Genomic DNA, 22,010 nt, shown 5'->3' with positions numbered 1-22,010 from the left:
TGAGTGCCCTGCACAGGCTTGCAGGGGCCCCGACAGTGCCCTGGCCTCGGACTCTGGACGGGGCAGGGACAGGGTGCACGCCCCTGCCTGTGCGGGGCCCCTGTGCCCGGCTGCCCTCCTGGCCCCCGGGGGCAGTCTGCCCTTCACTTCTGTTTAAGGCAGCCCTTTGGCTCTGTGAGCTGCAACCGACACCACTGTCCACCTGCTCCTCTCCCAGGTCCACACGCCTTCCTCTGAGAGCCCGTCATCCCCTCTGCCCTGGCCGGTCCTTCAGCTTCCCGTTCGGCTCTTGTGCTCCCCACTGTGGGCCGGTCAGTGCCCTGTCTGTGGTGTGTGAACTCATTCATCTACCCTCCTGTCCACCTGTCTGCCCACCCGTCCATCCATCCACCCACCTAGCTGCCCACCCTCGCCCACCCATGCAGTACAACTCTTGCGCTCCCAGGAGTTGCACCCTAGAATGTCTCTTCATGGTCTCCTGTCATCACCGCCTCTCTGACCACTGCCCCACCCTTCCTCACCTTCCCCTCCCGAGATCTGCAGCAGAGGACAGGTCTGGCTTTCTGCCACACTTCCCTGCCTCCTACCTGGTCCCAAGTCTTTGGGTCTGGGAGTTGGCTGAGTGCAGGGCCCAAGGGAGGCAAGGCTAGTCTACACCACATTCGGTGCTTGGGCCTTGGGCCTGTTTCTGAGCCCCGAAGCCTCAGTTCCCATCTGTAAGTTGAGATCACAACAGGACCCACCTTCAAAGTGGTTGTGAAGAGCTCTGGGTAGCGCCTGAATATTGTCGGGACTGGAGTGCCCGCTCCTCTGCATTTTACTCTTGGACGACGAAGGCAGAGGGGGAGCAGTCCAAGGGGCCAGGGGGCTCCCACTTGAGCGCACACCCCCCCCACCAGACCTGAGGGCCTCAAGTGGCGTCTCGTTGTCCACACATGTCCCTGAAGCCCAACAAGGAGCCCAAGAATTCCCAGTGCAACCCTGGCCTCCCAGCTCCAGGTGCCTTCCAAGAATTTGGAAGGGCCTACCAGTGGGGGTGAGGTGGGGGCGGGGTGGGTGCCCTGTGGGCAGAGGACCCAGCACGGTCTGGGGGGCGGGCGAGGGGCCCGTGGCCAGAGCCCGAGCAGGGAATGCAAGGACCCCGGCGCCACCCGACAGAGAGGCAAAAGTGAACATGGACGTTCAGCCTGAGGCGGAGGAGGCCTGGGGGGTAGGGGACCCAGAGGAAAAACGTCCCCATCTGCCTGGGGTCCGCAGAGCCAGTTGTGGGCTTGCGGAGATAAGAGAATTTCGCTTTGTGCAGTGCACTGCTTGACCATTTTTAGGTTTTGACGGTACATTGATCAAGGTGGGAGGGTGGAAACATTTCACATGACAGTTTGTCAGCTTGGTTTCCAACTGGTGAACATCCAGACCTAGAGGCTGTGAGCTCGGCGGTGGAGGAAGCACGTGGACGGAGTCTCCAGGACCCTGTGCCGCTGGCCCTCCCGGGGCTGGGCGGGGGGGTGGGGGGTGGGGGGCGGGCAGATTCCTCCCCTCGCTCACGGCCAGAGACCAGGTGGCCTCACGGGTGAGGAACCAGGGTCTGGTCGCAGCAAGTTGTTCTCGCTGGTGCCGTTTCCACGTCTGTGAGGTGGCGGCTTTGGGAACCACGTCAGGGGTGGTGTGAGGCTGAAACAGTGCTGAATGTCAGAGCCTGTGCCCTGGACAAGAGGAAGTGTGGTCCACGTTCTGTCACTGTGACCCGGGCTCCCACGGAGCCCAGGGAGACACTGTCATCAGATCCACGATTAGCAGGCAGGGCCTTCGCCGGGCCCGAAGTGACCGATGATGAAATGACCCAGGTGGAGCCTAGACGCCCCCTCCACGGGTCCCGGGGCTCCCAGGGCATCCTGGTGGCCTTAGAGTCAGATGGGGCTCCGCAGTGGGCCCTGGGATGGGAGCCCCTGATGGATGTAGGCTGTGGACAGAAGAGCCCCTGATCCACAGGGGAGGGCTGGTGAGGCCTCAAGTCCGGAAGGTGACGGTGGTCTGGGGGCTGTCATTGCAGTGAACCACCTCTTCATGGCCACCGCCTGCCAGGACGCCAACTACAGCGCCCTCCTCCAGGAGCTCTGCCTCGCCCGGTTCCAGGGGGACATGGAGGCTGTTGGGAGCCTGCTGTGGTGCGACTGGGGCAAGACCATCAGGTGAGTCCCGCGTGTCCTGGGGGTGGGCAGGGCCATGGGGCATGTGAGAGGGCTTCCCTCGAGGCCACAGGAGCAGTTCTTCACCAAAGTCCAGGGTGATGGATGTGGCCATGGGCCAGGGACAGAGTGAGGGTGAAGGAGGGCGCCCGTGCCAGGTGAGTGTGGACAGTGAGGGCAGAGGAGGCCATGACTGCACTGACCTGGAGTTAAGGTGGGTGGCTGGGCAGAGGCGGCAGGCGGCGCAGGGTTCCTTTGGGGCCATGTCCCGTCTGGGAGGCCGGTGTCGGGGAACAAGGTCTAGTGCCCAGGGTCCAAGTCCCTGTGACAGGAGCCCCCGCACAGGGCTGTACCCACAGCTTCCCTCAAGCCCTGTGGTCCGGCCAAGGCCATCCTCTGGCCTGCTCAGGGCTCAGAGCTTCCTGGAACCATGGGGTGGCCCGGCTCGAGCTGAGCCCCTTCCCCTTCCTGACTTGGTCCTTCTGCCACGACATCCTTCTTCCTGCCCTGCTGGGTTCATCCCTGACCCTGTCAGCCACTCAGTGGGGTCGGGGTCTGCCCCACGCAGGCCCAGGCTTCTCTGTCTTCTTGGGCAGCAGTTGGAACTCGGTGTGTCTGCAGTCGCTATTCTAGGCTGTGTTTCTGCTTCAGTGTTCAGGATCCAGGGGTATCTGGGGGCTCCAGTGGGCGAGTAAAGGCAAAGAGCTATACCCCCCAAATGCCGAGATCACCGGTGGACGGCCGACCCCGCCAGGCATGCAGGGCCCGCAGTGTGTGCGCGGGTTTCCAGCCCGGGCTCAGACGTCCTCTGTACAAGGACCTGCACCTTGGCGCGGGACATCTAGGAGCTGGGTGCGGGGTGCTTGCTTCCCGATCCTGCACTTAACAGGGAGCCTGTGCTTCCCTCCAGGGTCTGAGCAGAGGCTGAGCAGGAGCCGGGCAGGGCAGGTTCTCCTCACCCTCCTCCTTCTCCGCTGCCTCTTCCCAGACTTCAGGTCTCCTTTTTTGAGCTGAGAAATCAATCATGAGTTAGAAATCAAGGGGAGGGGGGCATGTTGTTAAAAACCGGAAGAGCCTGTTCTTTAGGCTAATAGGCCTTCTGCCTCCACCGGGTGATTTGTATTTAAATTAAAGATTGCGTGTTATTATGATGCAGAGAAGACACCCCAGGGGTCCCTGGGGAACAACACTCCCCCCCCCCCACCCCCCACCCCAGTTCTGTGCAAGTGATTTGTGTAAACGGATTCCAAACCAGTGGCTTAGCAGAAGAGGTAATGCAATTGGCAAGGGACGTTCTGAATGAAGCAGTGGTGACCTGTTACTAGAAATGAAGCCACTGCAGATGGTTTCCGACTCTGCTTGGAGTGCAAACAGGAGTAATTATCAACCGGGCTCCAGAGTTTGCCATCACCCGAGCTGAGCCGTGTGGTGATACAGCTGGAAATAGAAGCCGGGGGTGGGAATGAGGTTGATAGGAAATTTCTTTACTTAAAAAAAAAAAAAATCAAGATAATTGAGGGAGGAAGAAGCAAAAGTCCTCATCATACAAACATCTCAGCAAGTCAGCTGGGGCCAGCCAGCCTCTAGTGCTGTGGTCGGCAGAATAATGGCCCCTAGAGATGTCTGTGTCCTAATCCCTGGAACCTGGAAATATGTTAGATAACATGGTGAAGAGGAGGTAAATTGCAGATGGAACTAAGGTTGCTAACCAGGTGGCCTTGAGATGGGTAGATTATCCAGATTATCTGGGTGGGTCCAGCGCCATCACAGGGTCCATAAATTTTCCCAGCTTTGGCAGTTACAGTGCCTTCAAATCGGCTTTTGTCTCTTGTTGTAGAGCACGAGCTCTAGGCACTCGGGCTTCAGTAGTTGTGGCACACAGGCTCAGCAGTTGTAGTGCCCGGGCTTAGTTGCTCCAAGGCATGTGGGATCTTCCTGGACCAGGGATCGAGCCTGTGTTCCCCACATTGGCAAGCGGGTGCTTAACCACTGCACCACCAGGGGAGTCCCCACTGATGAGTGTTGAAATGGAGAGTGGCATGGTAGGATTTTGGTTGCAGAATACTTATTCTGGCAACCATGTGGAATGGATTGAAGAAGGACAAGACCACTTTTGTGAAAATTCCTTTAAAAGCCATTGTATAAACTAACCTATGCTATTAGAAGTTGGGATAGTGGTTACTGTTGGGGGGCAGTGACTAGACAGCAGTGGGAGGGGAGATTGGCAAGGTGCAGGAAATGTTCTGCTTTTTTTTTTCTGGGAGCTGATTACATGTGTATGTTTGGTTTATGAATATCTAAGCTGTACCCTTGAGATATGTGAATTTTTCTATATGTGTATTGTACTTCAATAAAAAAAGATTAAAAGAAAAAGTTAAAACAAAAATGAAAACAAAAAACCCACAAATTGGCTTTTGAATACTTTTGACGTCCCCTCATCTTTTTAGGGGCAGTTCCTGACTTTCTGGCACCATGAGATTCTCCAGGCTCATTTTGTTCATTTTCTGCCCCAGGCCTGGAATCAGTCTCTTTTTCAAGGAGCCCTGGTTCCTTTGATTAAAGAATGGTGTTCAGAAGCCAAGATAAACATACACATATATTCCTACCAGGGATTTAGATGCAACACTGAAACCACGCAAGCACAAGAAGAAAAATAACATGGGCGAACCCCCCTTTAACCTCGGTGTAGAGAAAGGCTATATATAACGATATTTATTTCAAGGAACTGGCTTATGATTGTGGGATGTGCCAAGTTCGAATCTGTAGGACAGGCGGAGACTGGAGACTCTTGGACGGAGCCAAGGCAGCAGCCTCGAGGCAGAATTTCTTAGCTTGCTCTTAAGGCCTTTGCCTGCAGGGTGAAGCCCACACGCATCATCAGGGATAATCTCCTCTGTTTAAGGCCAACTGGTGGTAGATGTAAACCATAGCTCCAGAGCTCCCCTAGCAACTCCTAGGTTGGTGCTTTTGGTTGAGTAACCAGTAACTCAACGCTGGGCAGTCTGACACAGAGAACTGCCCATCATGTTGGGGCTCTGAGTCAGAGCTTCTTCGAAGGTAGCTTCAGAGACGTGTCATCCCTCCCCGCCCCCCCGCTCATAGCATTTCTCCATCCTTTTCACCCCATTCCCACCCACGCCCTGTGGGTGCCAGTCTCATTAGCTTCTGGTTTTTCCCTCTTGTATTCCTTTGTGCAAACGGGCAGGTAGGTGTATTTTTTTCTTATATCCTCTTCTTTCTTACATGAAGTATATTATACTATACTGTAGATATTCCTATACTATACAATTCCATAGGTAGTCTTATACTATACTGTACTGTACTATACTACAATACTATGCTATCAATACTCTTATGCTATACTATACCATCCTATAGATATTGTTATGCTATACTATACTATAGATATTTTTATACCATACTGTACTATAATATACTATAGATACTCTCATATTATACTATAAATATACTATGCTATACTATATAGTCTTATACTATAGATATTCTTATACTATACTATACTCTTTTATGCTATACTATACAAAGCCTTCCCCATATTACTTGCATCTACAACATTAATTTCTCCTTCAAAACCATCAGTGGGTCCTCACTGCCTACTGAATGCTTACTGGGTTGTCACTTCCCTCATTTCAAGGGAAGAGTTTATTATTATAGCTCACATTTACTGGGCACTTACTATGTGCTAGGAATCGTGCTAAGCACTGAACATTCATTATCTCATTTAAGTGGGCAGCGACTCAGGAGGAGGCGGAACTGTTGTAGGGACTTCCCTGGTGGCACAGTGGTTAAGAAACCACCTGCCAACGCAGGGGACATGGGTTCAATCCCTGGTCCAGGAAGATCCCACATGCTGCGGAGCAACTAAGCCTGTGCACCACAACTACTGAGCCTGTGCTCTAGAGCCCGTGCTCCACAACAAGAGAAGCCACCACAATGAGAAGTCCGTGCACCACAGCAAAGAGTAGCCCCCACTCACTGCAACTAGAGAACGACTGTGTGCAGCAACGAACACCCAACATAGGCAATAAATAAATTAAAAAAAAAAAAAGAACTGTTGTAATCCGCACTATATCTGCCCAGGGTCACAGCTAGTAAGGAAGGTCTCTTTGAGTCCAAAGTCCCAGCTCTTGACACTCCCCAAGGGCACAAGGTGCTTCCCTCCTGCATCTCAGGGGGGGTGTGGGGTTGCTCTTTGTATGAGTGTGGCTCTCCAGGAGGTGGGTGCTGGCCTTCAGTGGCCATCTCTGTCCCTACCAACATCCAGCGGGCCTGGTGAGGTCCATTTGCGTTGGATACCCAGCCTCGTGCTCGAGCAGACTTTCCAGGTTCGCCTGAAACAGTGGAGGTCTGGGGGGTCTTGTGGTGGACAATCTTGTCCAAATGATTGGGTGGAAGGAGAAAAGAAGAGAGACCCAGAGAGAAGGCTAGGCATGGTGAGGGGGACGCAGGAGGGCTGTCACCTTGACCAGAGCACAGAGTCCAGCGGGAGAACAGGGGCCCAAGGTGGGGAACCAGCAGGCAGAGAGCTGGACAGTGGGCTGGCTCAGCAAGTTCTCCTGGGGCTGGAGAACTGCGAGCCAGGCAGGCATCTGGCAAAGAGCGCACATACAGGGAAAGTCCCCTCCCCTAGCCAAGTGCAGCTAAGGCCTGTGGGTGAGGCAAGACAGCAGCCCAGAGAGCAGCACTGAGCAGCTGTCGGAGCCTGGGGTTCAAGGCCAGGTTGCAGCTGAGGGCATGGAGCTCCAAAGGCTAGCACACCTGGGGCCAGAGCCTCCCAGTGCCTGCCACCTGAGGTCAAGGCTGTCCCGAGGGCTGGGCCGGGCCTGCAGGCAGCCCTAACATGTCAGAGAGGAACTTCTGAGCGCTCCTGAAATCAGAGAAGACTCCGGTTCAAAACAGCTGCAAATCAGAGGACATCACCTTCACACTAAGTGACATGGACGAACGTGAGACAGCCAGCCTTCTGCAGGGCACACATGCCAGAACAGATGGGGAGAAAGTTCACCACGGGTATGTCCAGGCCTGCCACTGCTGGCCAGCTCTCAGGATGCCCGGCTCACTGTTCAACGTTCTGTATCAGTCCAGACAGAGAGGAGGGCTGGCATCAGCCCCATGTTACCCAGGACATGGGCTGAAGTGTCAATTGTTTCCAGAGTCCCTCTCAGCAGTGCTGTGTGTCACTGCTCACAGATAGGAGTTTCTTGAGGGAAAGCAAAGGGCTGATGACTTGTTCCAGCAAGAGGGCAGTGGACATTCTTGAGTGACCTGCCCTGGCATGCGGGCCTGCTTTGTTTTTGCATTTCAGAGTTTGTAATAGAACTCACCCTGGGACCGTAGCTGCACAGTGAAATTCTGCGTTTGAACGAGTGCAGGCACGTCTCTCCAGCAGCCTTGGACCAGGACCCTGGCTCCTCCATCGTGAGAGTGGCTCGGGGTCACTCCAGAGTCCTTCCATGTTTGAGGATGCTTGGGTGGGGAGGGCTTAGATTCCGCAGGTGTCTGACCTGTCCCCACTCCGGGTCCCTGCAGGGCCGGTGAGCTCAGCAGGGCAGGCTGCCCACCATGGCCCAGAGGTCAGGTCGTTAAATTGCAGACCTGGTTCGCTAATGGAAATTTAACATGATTTAACATATTAATTGGGAATATAATCTAATTGGGGAGGATATAGAGGACATGGGAAAATGTGTCAGCAGAAACTCTCATTTCCAGAGTCCTGTGGGTGTTGGCTGGGGAGGAAGAGGAATCTGGAATGTGCAGAATTCAACCAGCAAAGGGCTGGTTTTAAAGTGACTGCGAATCGATTTTCTCCCAGAGACAAGAAATGCCGGTGGATTTAGAAGGCCAGGAGGCAGCCCTGCTCCTCCACTTCCCTCACAGTTTCAGGCTCTGAGGCGTCACCTGGGCTGGGGAAGATGTCAAAGGTGATCAGATGTGGCCCAGGGACATGGGGCACTGCCTTCCGAGACTGGTCGTGAGAGAACTCAACTTCACCTTCATCCCGGTCTCTCTGCCCCAAAGCCTCCGGGCTTGGAAACCCTGACCGTGTCTGTCTCAGTGCACAGCAGCTTCAGGGCCCAAGGGGCCTGGGTCCCCATGGCCTGCTCCCGGGGCCCCCTCCCCGCCATGCTGGCCCCATGCTGGGCAGTGAGAGCCCTCCAGCCTGGCCTGAGCTGTGGCCTATGAGGCAGAGTCCCTGGCCCGGGAGAGGAGGAGCAGCCCAGTGAGTTAAGGGAAGGACCCAGAACCAGGGTGCAGAGGGCCCTGTGGTGCTGTCCCTGTAGCCACAGGCTCCAAGCCAGCCCAGGTGCCTGTTGGTTTAGGCCAGGTGTGCTTTCCCAGACCTGCTGCGATCCCCTCTGCTGCTGGAACAAAGCACCTTCTTTGTGTGTCCCGAGAAGAGTCAAGTCAGGAAATTCTTCCCAGTCAGCAGCAGCATTGGAACAGCTGCTTTGGTCTTGATTCCAACGGGAACTGAGAGCAGCATCTTCCTTAAACACGGAGGTCCCCTCTGGGGCGGGGGCTGTCACCCTCCCGGGATTCCTGCTGCGCTCAGCCCATTCCGCCCAGGGCTCAGATCGAGTGGGGGCCCACACCCAAGGTGCTGGGCAAGCCTCTCACCAGAGCCCTGCGGGGCACCTGGCCCGGGAGGCCGGCCCACCCGAGTGCCCCGCCAGCTGGGAGTGCTCGGAGCTGGGCCCGAGGAGCTGCCTTGGAACCTGCCGTGCTGGGGCCACGCGTGCTTGGGCCATATGTGTGTCGGGAGGACCTGGCACAGACGCCTGCTCCCCCACCCTCTTCCCACCTGGATGGGGGGACCCGCTAGGTGTCCCACAGCACACCCACACCCTTGAGCCCAGGAAAGCAGAACGCTAGTGGCTGACCTTTGACCTCTGGGGGCCTTCAGGGAGGGGCTGTGCCAGGAACACCACCCAGCTCGCCCTGAGAAGCCAGGCTGGTTCCACCCAGGCCTCACTGCTGCTCCCTGGCCCGGCCTCAGCTGGGGCTGTGCCTGCAGGGAAGAGGTGTAGACGCGACGTTCCAGAAGCCGGGACGGGGGCGTGAGGGTGGTGAGGACGTGGGCCACGGGCCTTCCCGGCTCTTCCCTACCTCTCGGCTGCTTCCTTTGGCCCCTCACTCGCCCTTCTGGTGTGTGGATGTGGGTGGGCAGGAGCCTCTGCCGCTTGCTGCTGCTTGTGGGCGGCGGGGAAGGAAAGCCCAGGCTCTCAGCAGTCACCCGGATACATCACAGCCCAAGCTGTGATGGGGAGACAGCCTGCGCTCAGGTTTGCTGGGTGGGCAGGAGACCAGAGGCACCCTTTCCCCTCCCCCATCTCAAAGGCAGCTTCCTGAAGCCCCCACCCAGATGGCATCCCTCCAGAGCCTTCGGAAACACCAGCTCCTGGTGGAGGAGTGTGCCGTGCGCCGCACGACCCCACAGCACCAACACGGGCCTGTCTGTGAGCAGGGGTCTCAGGAAGCCTGCCAGCACCACCCGCCCCCCACCCCTGTCTCGGAAGCTCAGCCACAGCTGCCCTGGGTGGCAGATCCAGGGCTGGGGCGATGGGACAAGTGGTGGGGCTGGGGTGTGCTGGAGAAGGAAGGCAGGTGCCATCGTGGCTTTGTGCATCCAGAGCTGGGCTCCTGCAGGTGCGGGTGGGGGCAGAAGGGTCTCAGAAAGTTCCCAGAAAGATGCGTCTACAGAGGCCAACAACCAAGGAGCTGGAAGCTGGGGAGGAGGGCCCCGACCCTCACCGTCCATGCCCGAGGCCACTGCATGGCCCTCAGCTTCCCTTCATCTCCTCTGCTCTCCTGGGAGAGGACAAACGCACGTCCCCAGATGCGGGGGGTAACAGACCACTGCCCTGGCACCCGGCCTGCTGTGACCTCTTTTTCCATCAAATGATTTAACTGCCCTGTTTCACAATCTCCTCAGTTTGGGAATGAAATCAGGCTGGTGTCAGGACATATAAGGTCAAAAGCAGATGATGCTGAGCAGATCCCGGGCTGAGCGGAAGGGCAGGCAGATGGAACTCATCCGGGGATGCAGGCTCCCTGCTCTGTACCTTCATCCCCACCCCAGCCCCCCAGACACACTGCTGCAACCCCCTTCCCCCCTCCCCACAGCCCTGGAAACCCCAGAACTGGCAAGCCCAGACCTGGCAGGCCTCCTGAGACCCCTGCTCACAGTCAAGGCAGATGGGACTTTGTCTGGGGAGCTGGGGAGCCTCCTAGGTCTTCGCACACATGGAAGGGGGCTGGGCAGGCCCGTGGCGGGAGATGAGGCTGAGGATGAGGGAGAGGATGATGGTGATGATGAGGTGTGCCCTGGTGGGCAGGGGCTGCTGGGGGGTGCGGATTCTAGCAGATGTCTCTCTTTTTTTTTTTCTGAAGCCTTCCCTGACCTCTTCCACTCTCCTCTTCCCATCTCCTTTCTGCTGCTTACTCGACATTAGTTCTTTTAATTTATCTCTATTTCCAACCAAAACCTTTTCCTTATTTCTCCCTGATTTTTTATTTTTCTCCCTTTTTTTTCTTTTTTTTTTTAAAGCCCTTTATTGGAATATAATTGCTTTACATGCTTGTACCAGCTTATGAGGTACACCAAAGTGAATCAACTGTATTTATACACATATCCCCATATTCCCTCCCTCCTGCGACTTCCCCCCACCCTCCCGATCCCAGCCCTCTAAGGCAACACCCCTCATCGAGTTGATCTCCCTTTGTTATACAGCAACTTCCCACTAGCTCTCTATTTTACAGTTGGTAGTTTATATATGTCTATGCTACTCTCTCACTTCGTCCCAGCTTCCCCTTCACCCCCTACCCCCCCAACCCTGTGTCCTCCAGTCAACTCTCTGCATCTGCATCCTTATTCTTGCCCTGTCTCTGGGTTCATCAGTACCATTTTTTATTTTTATTTTTTTTTAGATTCTGTATATGTGAGTTAGTATACAATATTTGTTTTTCTCCTTCTGGCGTACTTCACTCTGTATGACAGAATCTAGGTCTATCCACCTCATTACATATAGCTCCATCTCATTCCTTTTAATAGCTGAGTAATATTCCATTGTATATATGTGCCACATCTTTATCCATTCATTTGTTGATGGGCATTTAGGTTGCTTCCATGTCCTGGCTATTGTAAAGAGTGCTGCAATAAACATTACGGTACATGTTTCTTTTTGGATTATGGTTTTCTCTGGGTATATGCCCAGTAGTGGGATTACTGGGTCATATGGTAGTTCTATTTTTAGTTTTTTAAGGAACCACCAAACTGTTTTCCATAGTGGCTGTACCAACTTACATTCCCACCAACAGTGCAGGATTGTTCCCTTTTCTCCACACCCTCTCCAACATTTGTTGTTTCCAGATTTTGTGATGTTGGCCATTCTGACCGGTGTGGGGTGATACCTCATTGTGGCTTTGACTTGCATTTCTCTGATGATTAGTGATGTTGAGCATCTTTTCATGTGTTTGTTGGCCATCTGTATGTCTTCTTTGGAGAAATGTCTGTTTAGGTCTTCTGCCCATTTTTGGATTGGGTTATTTGCTTTTTTGGTATTAAGCTGCATGAGCTGCTTGTATATTTTGGAGATTAATCCTCTGTCCGTTGCTTTGTTGGCAAGTATTTTCTCCCATTCTGAGGGTTGCCTTTTAGTCTTGTTTATGGTTTCTTTCGCTGTGAAAAAGCTTTTAAGTTTCATTAGGTCCCATTTGCTTATCCTTGATTTTATTTCCATGATTCTAGGAGGTGGGTCAAAAAGGATCTTGCTTTGATGGATGTCATAGAGTGTTCTGCCTATGTTTTCCTCTGGGAGTTTTATAGTGTCTGGCCTTACATGTAGGTCTTTAATCCATTTTGAGTTTATTTTTGTGTATGGTGTTAGGAAGTGTTCTAATTTCATTCTTTTCCATGTAGCTGTCCAATTTTCCCAGCACCACTGCTTGAAGAGGCTGTCTTTTTTTCCATTGTATATCCTTGCCTCTTTTGTCAAAGATATGTCCTTGGGTTTACCTCTGAGTTCTCTATTCTGTTCCATTGATCTTCCTTTCTATTTTTGTGCCAGTACCATACTGTCGTGATCACTGTAGCCTTGTAGTATAGTTTGAAGTCAGGAAGCCTAATTCCACCAACTCCATCTTTCCTTCTCAAGATTGCTTTGGCTAATTGGGGTCTTTTGCGTTTCCATACAAATCGTAAGATTTCTTGCTCTAGTTCTCTGAAAAATGCCATTGGTAATTTGATCGGGATTGCATTGAATCTGTAAATTGCTTTGGGTGGTACAATCATTTTCACAATGTTGATTCTTCCAATCCAGGAACATGGTATGTCCCTCCATCTGTTTGCATCATCTTTGATTTCTTTCATCAGTGTCTTATAGTTTTCTGCATACAGGTCTTTTGCCTCCTTAGGCAGGTTTATTCCTAGGTATTTTATTCTTTTTGTTGCAATGGTAAATGGGAGAGTTTCCTTACTTTCTCCTTCTGCTTTTTCATTGTTAGTGTATAGGAATGCAAGAGATTTCTGTGCATTAATTTTGTATCCTGCTACTTTACTAAATTCATCAATTAGTGCTAGCAGTTTTCTGGTAGAGTCTTTAGGGTGTTCTATGTATAATATGTCATCTGCAAAGGGTGACAATTTTACTTCTTTTCCAGTTTGGATTCCTTTTCTTTCATTTTCTTCTCTGATTGCTGTGGCTAAAACTTCCAAAACTATGTTGAATAATAATGTTAAGAGTGGACACCCTTTTCTTGTTCCTGTTCTTAGAGGGAATTCTTTCAGTTTTTCCCCATTGAGAACGATGTTGGCTTTTGGTTTCTCATATATGGCTTTTATTATGTTGAGGTAATTTCCCTCTATGCCCATTTTCTGGAGAGTTTTTATCATAAATGGATGTTGAATTTTGTCAAAAGCTTTTTCTGCATCTGTTGAGATTATCATATGGTTTTTATCCTTCAGTTTGTTGATATGATGTATCACATTGATTGATTTGCATATATTGAAGAATCCTTGCATCCCAGGGATAAACCCCACTTGATCATGGTGTATGATTTTTTTAATGTGCTGTTGGATTCTGTTAGCTAGTATTTTGTTGAGGATTTTTGCATCTATATTCATCAGTGATATTGGCCTCTAATTTTCTTTTTTTGTGACATCTTTGTCTGGTTTTGGTATCAGGGTGATGGTGGCCTCGTAGAATGAGTTTGGGAGTGTTCCTCCTTCTGCTATATTTTGGAAGAGTTTGAGAAGGATAGGTGTTAGCTATTCTCGAAATGTTTGATAGAATGCACCTGTGAATCCATCTGGCCCAGGGCTTTTGTCTATTGGGAGATTTTTAATAACAGTCTCAATTTCAGTGCTTGTGATTGGTCTGTTCATATTTTCTATTTCTTCCTGGTTCAGTCTTGGAAGATTGTATTTTTCTAAGAATGTATCCATTTCTTCCAGGTTATCCAATTTATTGGCATACAGTTGCTTGTAGTAGTCTCTCATGATCTTTTGTATTTCTGCGGTGTCCATTGCTACTTATCCTTTTTTATTTCTAATTCTGTTGATTTGCGTCTTCTCCCCTTTCTTCCTGATGAGTCTGGCTAATGATTTATCACTTTTATTTATCTTCCCAAAGAACCAGCTTGTAGTTTCATTAATCTTTGCTATTGTTTCCTTCCTTTCTTTTTCATTTATTTCTGATCTGATCTTTATGATTTCTTTCCTTCTGCTCACTTTGGGGTTTCTTTGTTCTTCTTTCTCTAATTGTTTTAGGTGTAAGGTTAGGTTGTTTATTCGATATTTTTCTTGTTTCTTGAGGTAGGACTGTATTGCTATAAACTTCCCTCTTAGAACTGCTTTTGCTGCATCCCATAGGTTTTGGGTTGTGTTTTCATTGCCATTTGTTTCTAGATATTTTTTGATTTCCTCTTTGATTTCTTTAGTGATTTCTTGGTTGTTTAATAGCATATTGTTTAGCCTCCATGTGTTCGTATTTTTTTTTTTTTTTTTTTTTTTTGGCACTCGGGCTTAGTAGCTCCGCGGCATGTGGGATCTTCCTGGAGCTGGGACCAAACCCGTGACCTCTGCATTGGTAGGCAGATTCTTAACCACTGAGCCACCTAGGAAGCCCGTGTTCGTATTTTTTACAGTTTTGTTCCTGTAATTGATATCCACTCTCATGGTGTTGTGGTCAGAGAAGATACTTGATGTGATTTCAATTTTCTTGAATTTACTGAGGCTTGATTTGTGACCCAAGATGTGATCTATCCTGGAGAATGTTCTGTGTGCACTTGAGAAGAAAGTGTATTCTGTAGTTTTTGGATGGAATGTCCTATAAATATCAATTAAGTCGAGATGGTCTAATGTGTCATTTAAAGCTTGTGTGTCCTTATTTATTTTCTGTTTGGATGATCTGTCCATTGATGTAAGTGGGGTGTTAAAGTCTCCTACTATTATTGTGTTACTGTCGATTTCCCCTTTTATGTCTGTTAGCATTTGCCTTATGTATTGAGGTGCTCCTATGTTGGGTCCAAAGATATTTACCATTGTGATATGTTCTTCTTGAATGGATCCCTTGATCATTATGGAGTGTCCTTCCTTGTCTCTTGTAATAGTCTTTACTTTCAAGTCTAATGTGTCTGATATGAGTATTGCTACTCCAGCTTTCTTTTGACTTCCATTTGCATGGAATATCTTTTTCCATCCCTTTACTTTCAGTCTATATGTGTCCCTTGGTTTGAAGTGGGTTTCTTGTAGGCGGCATATGTAAGGGTCTTGTTTTTGTATCCATTCAGTTAGTCTGTGTCTTTTGGTTGGAGCATTTAATCCATTTACATTTAAGGTGATTGTTGACATGTGTGTTCCTATTACCATTTTCTTAATTGTTTTAGGTTTGTTTTTGTAGGTCTTTTCCTTCTCTTGTGTTTCCTGCTTAGAAAAGTTCCTTTAGCACTTGTTGTAAGGCTGGTTTGGTGGTGCTGAGTTCTCTTAAATTATTTTTTTAACTTTTTATTTTTTTATTTTTTACAATTAACTGCATATATTTAGAGTGTACAATTTGGTATCCCAATCTCCCAATTCATTCCCCCCCCAACCCTCCCCACTTTCCCCACTTGGTGTCCATATGTTTGTTCTCTACATCTGTGTCTCTGTTTCTGCCTTGCAAACCAGTTGATTTGTACCATTTTTCTATAGTCCACATATATGTGTTAATATACAATATTTATTTTTCTCTTTCTGACTCAGTTCACTCTGTATGAAAGTCTCTAGGTCCATCCATGTCTCTACAAATGTCCCAGTTTTATTGCTTTTTACAGCTGAGTAATATTCCATAGTATGTATGTACCACATATTCTTTATCCATTCATCTGTTGATGGACATTTAGGTTGTTTCCATATCCTGGCTATTGTAAATAGTGCTGCAAGGAACATTGGAGTGCGTGTGTCTTTTTGAATTATGGTGTTCTCTGGGTATATGCCCAGTAGTGGGATTGCTGGGTCATATGGTAGTTCTATTTTTAGTTTTGCAAGGGACCTCCATGCTGTTCTCCATAGTGGCTGTATCAATTTACATTCCCACCAACAGTGCAAGAGCACTCCCTTTTCGCCACACCCTCTCCAGCATTTACTGTTTGTAGATTCTCTAATGATGCCCATTCTCACCCGTGTGAGGTGATACCTCATTGTGGTTTTGATTTGCACTTCTCAAGTAATTAGTGATGTTGAGCAGCTTTTCATGTGCCTCTTGGCCATCCGTATGTCTTCTTTGGAGAAATGCCTATTTAGGTCTTCTGCCCATTTTTTGATTGGGTTGTTTGTTTTTTTGATATTGAGCTGGATGAACTGTTTATATATTTTGGAGATTAATCCTTTGTCTGTTGATTCGTTTGCAAGTATTTTTTCCGATTCTGAGGGTTGTCTTTTCATCTTGCTTATAGTTTCCTTTGCTGTGCAGAAGCTTTGAAGTTTCATTAGGTGCCACTTATTTATTTTTGTTTTCATTTCCATTATTCTAGGGGGTGGATCAAAAAAGATCTTGCTGTTATTTACATCGAAGAGTGTTCTTCCTATGTTTTCCTCCAGGAGTTTTATAGCGTCTGGCCTTACACTTAGGTCTTTAATCCATTTTGAGTTTATTTTTGTGTATGGTGTTAGGAAGTGTTCTAATTTCATTCTTTTCCATGTAGCTGTCCAGTTTTCCCAGCACCACTTATTGAAGAGGCTGTCTTTTCTCCATTGTATATCCTTGCCTCCTTTGTCATAGATTAGTTGACCGTAGTTTATCTCTGGGCTTTCTATCCTGTTCTATTGATCTATATGTCTGTTTTTGTGCCAGTACCGTACTGTCTTGATCACTGTAGCCTTGTAGTATAGTTTGAAGTCAGGAAGCCTGATTCCACCAACTCCGTCTTTCCTTCTCAAGAGTGCTTTGGCTATTCAGAGTCTTTTGTGTTTCCATACAAATCACAAAATTTCTTGTTCTAGTTCTGTGAAAAATGCCATTGGTAATTTGATCGGGATTGCATTGAATCTGTAAATTGCTTTCCGTAATGTAGTCATTTTCACAATGTTGATTGTTCCCATCCAAGAACATGGTATATCTCTCCATCTGTTTTTGTCTTTGATTTCTTTCATTAGTGTCTTATAGTTTTCTGAGTACAGGTCTTTTACCTCCTTGGTTAGGTTTATTCCTAGATATTTTATTCTTTTTGTTGCAATGGTGAATGGGATTGTTTCCTTAATTTCTCTTTCTTATCTTTCATTGTTGATGTATAGAAATGCAAGAGATTTCTGTATGTTAATTTTGTACCCTGCAACTTTACCAAATTCATTGATTAGCTCAAGTAGTTTTCTGGTGGCATCTTTAGGATTTTCTATGTATAGTATCATGTCATCTGCAAACAGTGACAGTTTTATTTCTTCTTTTCCAGTTTGGATTCCTTTTATTTCTTTTTCTTCTCTGATTGCTGTGACAAGGACTTCCAAAACTATGTTGAATAGTAGTGGCGAGAGTGGACATCCTTGTCTTGTTCCTGATCTTAGAGGGAATGCTTTCAGTTTTTCACCATTGAGAAGGATGTTTGCTGTGGGTTTGTCATATGTGGCCTTTATGTTGAGGTAGATTCCCTCTATGCCCACCTTCTGGAGAATTTTTATCATAAATGGGTGTTGAATTTTGTCAAAAGCTTTTTCTGCATCTGTTGAGATGATCATGTGGTTTTTATCCTTCAGTTTGTTAATATGGTGTATCACATTGATTGATTTGCATATATTGAAGAATCCTTGCATTCCAGGGATAAACCCCACTTTTTCATGGGTATGATCATTGTTTTTGTTTTTTGTTTTTTTTTTTTAAGAAAACAATCCCATTTATTATAGCATCAAGTGTATAATCATTTTAATGTGTTGTTGGATTCTGTTGGCTAGTATTTTGTTGAGGATTTTTGCATCTAAATTCATCAGTGATATTGGTCTGTCGTTTTCTTTTTTTGTAGTATCTTTGTCTGGTTTTGGTATCAGGGTGATGGTGGCTTCATAAAATGAGTTTGGGAGTGTTCCTTCCTCTGCAATTTTTTTGAAGAGTTTGAGAAGGATGGGTGTTAGCTCTTCTCTAAATGTTTGATAGAATTCACCTGTGAAGCCATCTGGTCCTGGACTTTTGTTTGTTGGGAGAGTTTTAATCACAGTTTCAATTTCATTACTTGTGATCGGTCTCTTCATATGTTCTATTTCTTCCTGATTCAGTCTTGGAAGTTTATACCTTTCTAAGAATCTGTCCATTTCATCCAGGTTGTCCATTTTACTGGCATATAGTTGCTTGTAGTAATCTCTTATGGTGCTTTTTATGTCTGTGGTGTCCATTGTAACTTCTCCTGTTTCATTTCTAATTTTAATGATTTGAGTCCTCTCCCTCTTTTTCTTGATGAGTCTTGCTAAAGGTTTATCAATTTTATTTATCTCCTCAAAGAACCAGCTTTTAGTTTTATTGATTTTTGCTATTGTTTTCTTTGTCTCTATTTCATTTATTTCTGCTCTGATCTTTATGATTTCTGTCCGTCTACTAACTTTAGGTTTTGTTTGCTCTTCTTTCTCTAGTTTCTTTAGGTGTAAGGTTAGGTTGTTTATTTGGGATTTTTCTTGTTTCTTGAGGTAGGATTGTCTCACTATAAACTTCCCTCTTAGAACTGCCTTTGCTGCATCCCATAGGTTTTGGATCATTCTGTTTTCATTGTCATTTGTCCTTAGGTATTTTTTGATTTCCTCTTTGATTTCTTCAGTGATCTCTTGTTTATTTAGTAGCGTATTGTTTAGCCTCCATGTGTTTGTGTTTTTTACAGTTTTTTTCCTGTAATTGGTTTCTAATCTCATAGCATTGTGGTCAGAAAAGATGCTTGATACGATTTCAATTTTCTTGAATTTACCAAGGTTTGATTTATGACCTAAAACCTGATCTATCCTGGAGAATGTTCCATGTGCACTTGAGAAGAGCGTGTAATCTGCTGTTTTGGGATGTAATGTCCTATAGATATCTATTAAATCCAGCTGGTTTATTGTGTCACTTAAAGCTTGTGTTTCCTTATGAATTTTCTCTGTGGATGATCTGTCCATTGGTGACAGTGGGGTGTTAAAGTCCCCCACTATGATTGTGTTACTGTCGATTTCCTCTTTCATGGTTGTTAGCATTTGCCTTATGTATTGAGGTGCTCCTATATTGGGTGCATAGATATTTATAATTGTTACCTCCTCTTCTTGGATTGATCCCTCGATCTTTATGTAGTGTCCTTTCTTGTCTCTTGTAACATTTTTTATTTTAAAGTCTATTTTATCTGATATGAGTATCACTACTCAGCTTTCTTTTGATTTCCATTTGCATGAAATATCTTTTTCCATCCCCTCACTTTCAGTCTGTGTGTGTCCCTAGGTCTGAAGTGGGTCTCTGTAGACAGTATATATATGGGTCTTGTTTTTGTATCCATTCAGCCAGTCTGTGTCTTTTGGTTGGTGCATTTAGTCCATTTACATTCAAGGTCATTATCGATATGTATGTTCCTATTACCATTTTCTTAATTGTTTTGTTGTTGTTTCTGTAGGTCCTTTTCTTCTCTTATGTTTCCCGCTTAGAGAAGTTCCTTTAGCATTTGTTGTAGGGCTGGTTTGGTGGTGCTGAATTCTCTTAGCTGTTGCTTATCTGTAAAGCTTTTGATTTCTCCATTGAATCTGAATGAGATCCTTGCTGGGTAGAGTATTCTTGGTTGTAGGTTCTTCCCTGTCATCACTTGTAATATATCATGCCACTCCCTTCTGGCTTGCAGAGTTTCTGCTGAGAAATCAGCTGTTAACCTGAAGGGGGTTCCCTTGTATGTTATTTGTCATTTTTCCCTTGTTGCTTTTAATAACTTTTCTCTGTCTTTAATTTTTGTCGATTTGACTACTATATGTGTTGGCGTGTTTCTCCTTGGGTTTATCCTGCCTGGGACTCTCTTTGCTTCCTGGACTTGGGTAGCTATTTCCTTTCCCATGTTAGGAAAGTTTTCAACTATAATCTCTTCCAATATTTTCTCGGGTCCTTTCTCTCTCTCTTCTCCTTCTGAGACCCCTATAATGCGAATGTTGGTGCGTTTAACATTGTCCCAGAGGTCTCTTAGGCTGTCTTCAGTTCTTTTCATTCTTTTTTCTTTATTCTTTTCCACATTGGTGATTTTCATCATTCTGTCTTCCAGGTCACTTATTCGTCCTTCTGCCTCAGTTAATCTGCTATTGGTTCCTTCTAGTGTATTTTTCATTTCAGTTATTGTGTTGCATATCTCTGTTTGTTTGTTCTTTAATTCTTCTAGGTCTTTGGTAAACTTTTCTTGCAACTTTTCAATCTTTGCATCCAATCTTTTTTCAAAGTCCTGGATCATCTTTCCCATCATTATTCTAAATTCTTTTTCCAGAATAGTGCCTATCTCCTCTTCATTTAGTTGTTTTTCTGGTGTTTTATCTTGTCCCTTCATCTGGTACAAAGTTTTTTGCCTTTTCATTTTCTCTGTCTTTCTGTGGCTGTGATCTTCAGTTCCACAAGATGAAATACTGCTGATACTGCTTAATTCTGCTGTCTGCCCTCTTGTGGAGGAAGCTGTCTAGGAGGCTCGTGGGTGCTTCCTGATGGGAGGGACTGATGGTGGGTTGGGCTGGGTGGGCAGAGCTCAGTAAAGCTTTAATCTGATTTGGTGGGTGGAGCTCAGTGACACTTTAATCTACTTGTCTGCCAATGAGTGGGGCTGTGTTCCCACCCTGCTGATCATTTGACCTGAGGTGACCCAGCACTGGAGCTTACAGGCTCTTTGGTGGAGCTAATGGTGGACTCTGGAAGGGCTCAGTCCAGTGAGCGCTTCTCAGAACCCATGCTGCCAGTGCCCCTGTCTCCTCGGTGAGCCACAGCTGCCCCCCAACCTCTGCAGGCAACCCTCCAACACCAGCAGGTAGGTCTGGTTCAGTCTCCTATGGGGTCACTGCTCCTTGACCCTGGGTCCTGGTGAGCACACTTTTTTGTGTGCCCTCCAAGAGTGGAGTCTCCATTTTCCCCAGTCCTGTGGAGGTCCTACAATCAAATCCCACTGGCTTTCAAAGTCTGATTCTCTGGGGATTCCTCCTCCTGTTGCTGGACCGCCAGGTTAGGAAGCCTGACATGGGGTCAGAACCCTCAGGACTTCTGCGGTATAACTGTTCTCCAGCTTGTGAGTCACCCACCCTGCATTTATGGGATTTGATTTTAACGCGATTGTGCCCCTCCTACCATCTCATTGCGGCTTCTCCTTTGTCTCTGGATGTGGGGTAGGTTTTTTTGGTGAGTTCCAGTGTCTTTCTGTCGATGGTTGTTCAGCAGTTAGTTGTAATTCCGGTGCTCTTGCAAGAGGGAGTGAGCGCATATCCTCCTACTCCACCATCTTGATTCTCTGGGCCTGAATTCTCTTAACTTTTGCTTGTCTGTAAAGCTTTTGATTTCTCCATTGAATCTGAATGAGATTCTTGCTGGGTAGAGTATTCTTGGCTGTACGTTTTTCTCTTTCAGGACTTTCAGTATATCCTGCCACTCTCTTCTGGCCTGCAGAGTTTCTGCAGAAAGATCAGCTGTTATCCTTATGGGTTTTCCCTTATATGTTATTTGTTGCTTTTCTCTTGCTGCTTTTAATATTTTTTCTTTGTGTTTAATTTTCGTTAGTTTGATTAATATGTGCCTTGGTGTATTTCTCCTTGGGTTTATTCTGTGTGGGACTCTCTGTGCTTCTTGGACTTAATTATTTCCTTTCCCATGTTGGGGAAGTTTTCCACTATAACCTCTTCAAATATTTTCTCAGACCCTTTCTTGTTTTCTTCTTCTTCTGGGATGCCTGTGATTCGAATGTTGGTGTGCTTAATGTTGTCACCAAGTTCTCTGAGACTGTCTTCCATTCTTTTTATTCTTTTTTTCTTTTTCCTGCTCTGTGGCAGTTATTTCCCCCCTTCTATCTTCCAACTCACTTATTCGTTCTTCTGCCTCAGTTATTGTGCTGTTTATACCATCTAGAGTATTTTTAATTTCAGTTATTTTGTTGTCCATTACTGTTTGTTTGCTCTTTAGTTCTTCGGAGTCCTTGTTAACTGTTTCTTGTATTTTCTGTATTTTGTTATCAAGATTTTGGTTCATCTTTACTATCAATACTCTGAATTCTTTTTCAGGCAATTTTCCTATTTCCTCTTCATTTATTTGGTCTTGTGGGTTTTTTTCCTGCTCCTTTGCCTGCATGGTGTTTCTTTGTTTTCTCATAGTAGTCCAAACTTCAGAG

The 22,010-nt window shown here is 47.0% G+C and overlaps 1 protein-coding gene across 1 annotated transcript in view; it reads left to right on the top strand.

The window, feature by feature from the left end:
• The window catches only part of RAMP1 (receptor activity modifying protein 1), a 67,793-nt gene that overhangs the window by 21,460 nt on the left and 24,323 nt on the right, over positions 1–22,010 (top strand). The window contains exon 2 of the mRNA XM_057745898.1: positions 2,051–2,189. Within this exon, the coding sequence (XP_057601881.1) occupies positions 2,051–2,189 (139 nt within the window). The remainder of the gene's footprint in view (positions 1–2,050; positions 2,190–22,010) is intronic.

The sequence above is a fragment of the Hippopotamus amphibius genome, chromosome 8, assembly GCF_030028045.1.
Source record: "Hippopotamus amphibius kiboko isolate mHipAmp2 chromosome 8, mHipAmp2.hap2, whole genome shotgun sequence".
In the NCBI taxonomy this organism is placed as follows: domain Eukaryota; kingdom Metazoa; phylum Chordata; class Mammalia; order Artiodactyla; family Hippopotamidae; genus Hippopotamus; species Hippopotamus amphibius.
The sequence above is the reverse complement of the archived record's forward strand: the minus strand, read 5'-3'. Positions and strand labels throughout refer to the sequence as shown.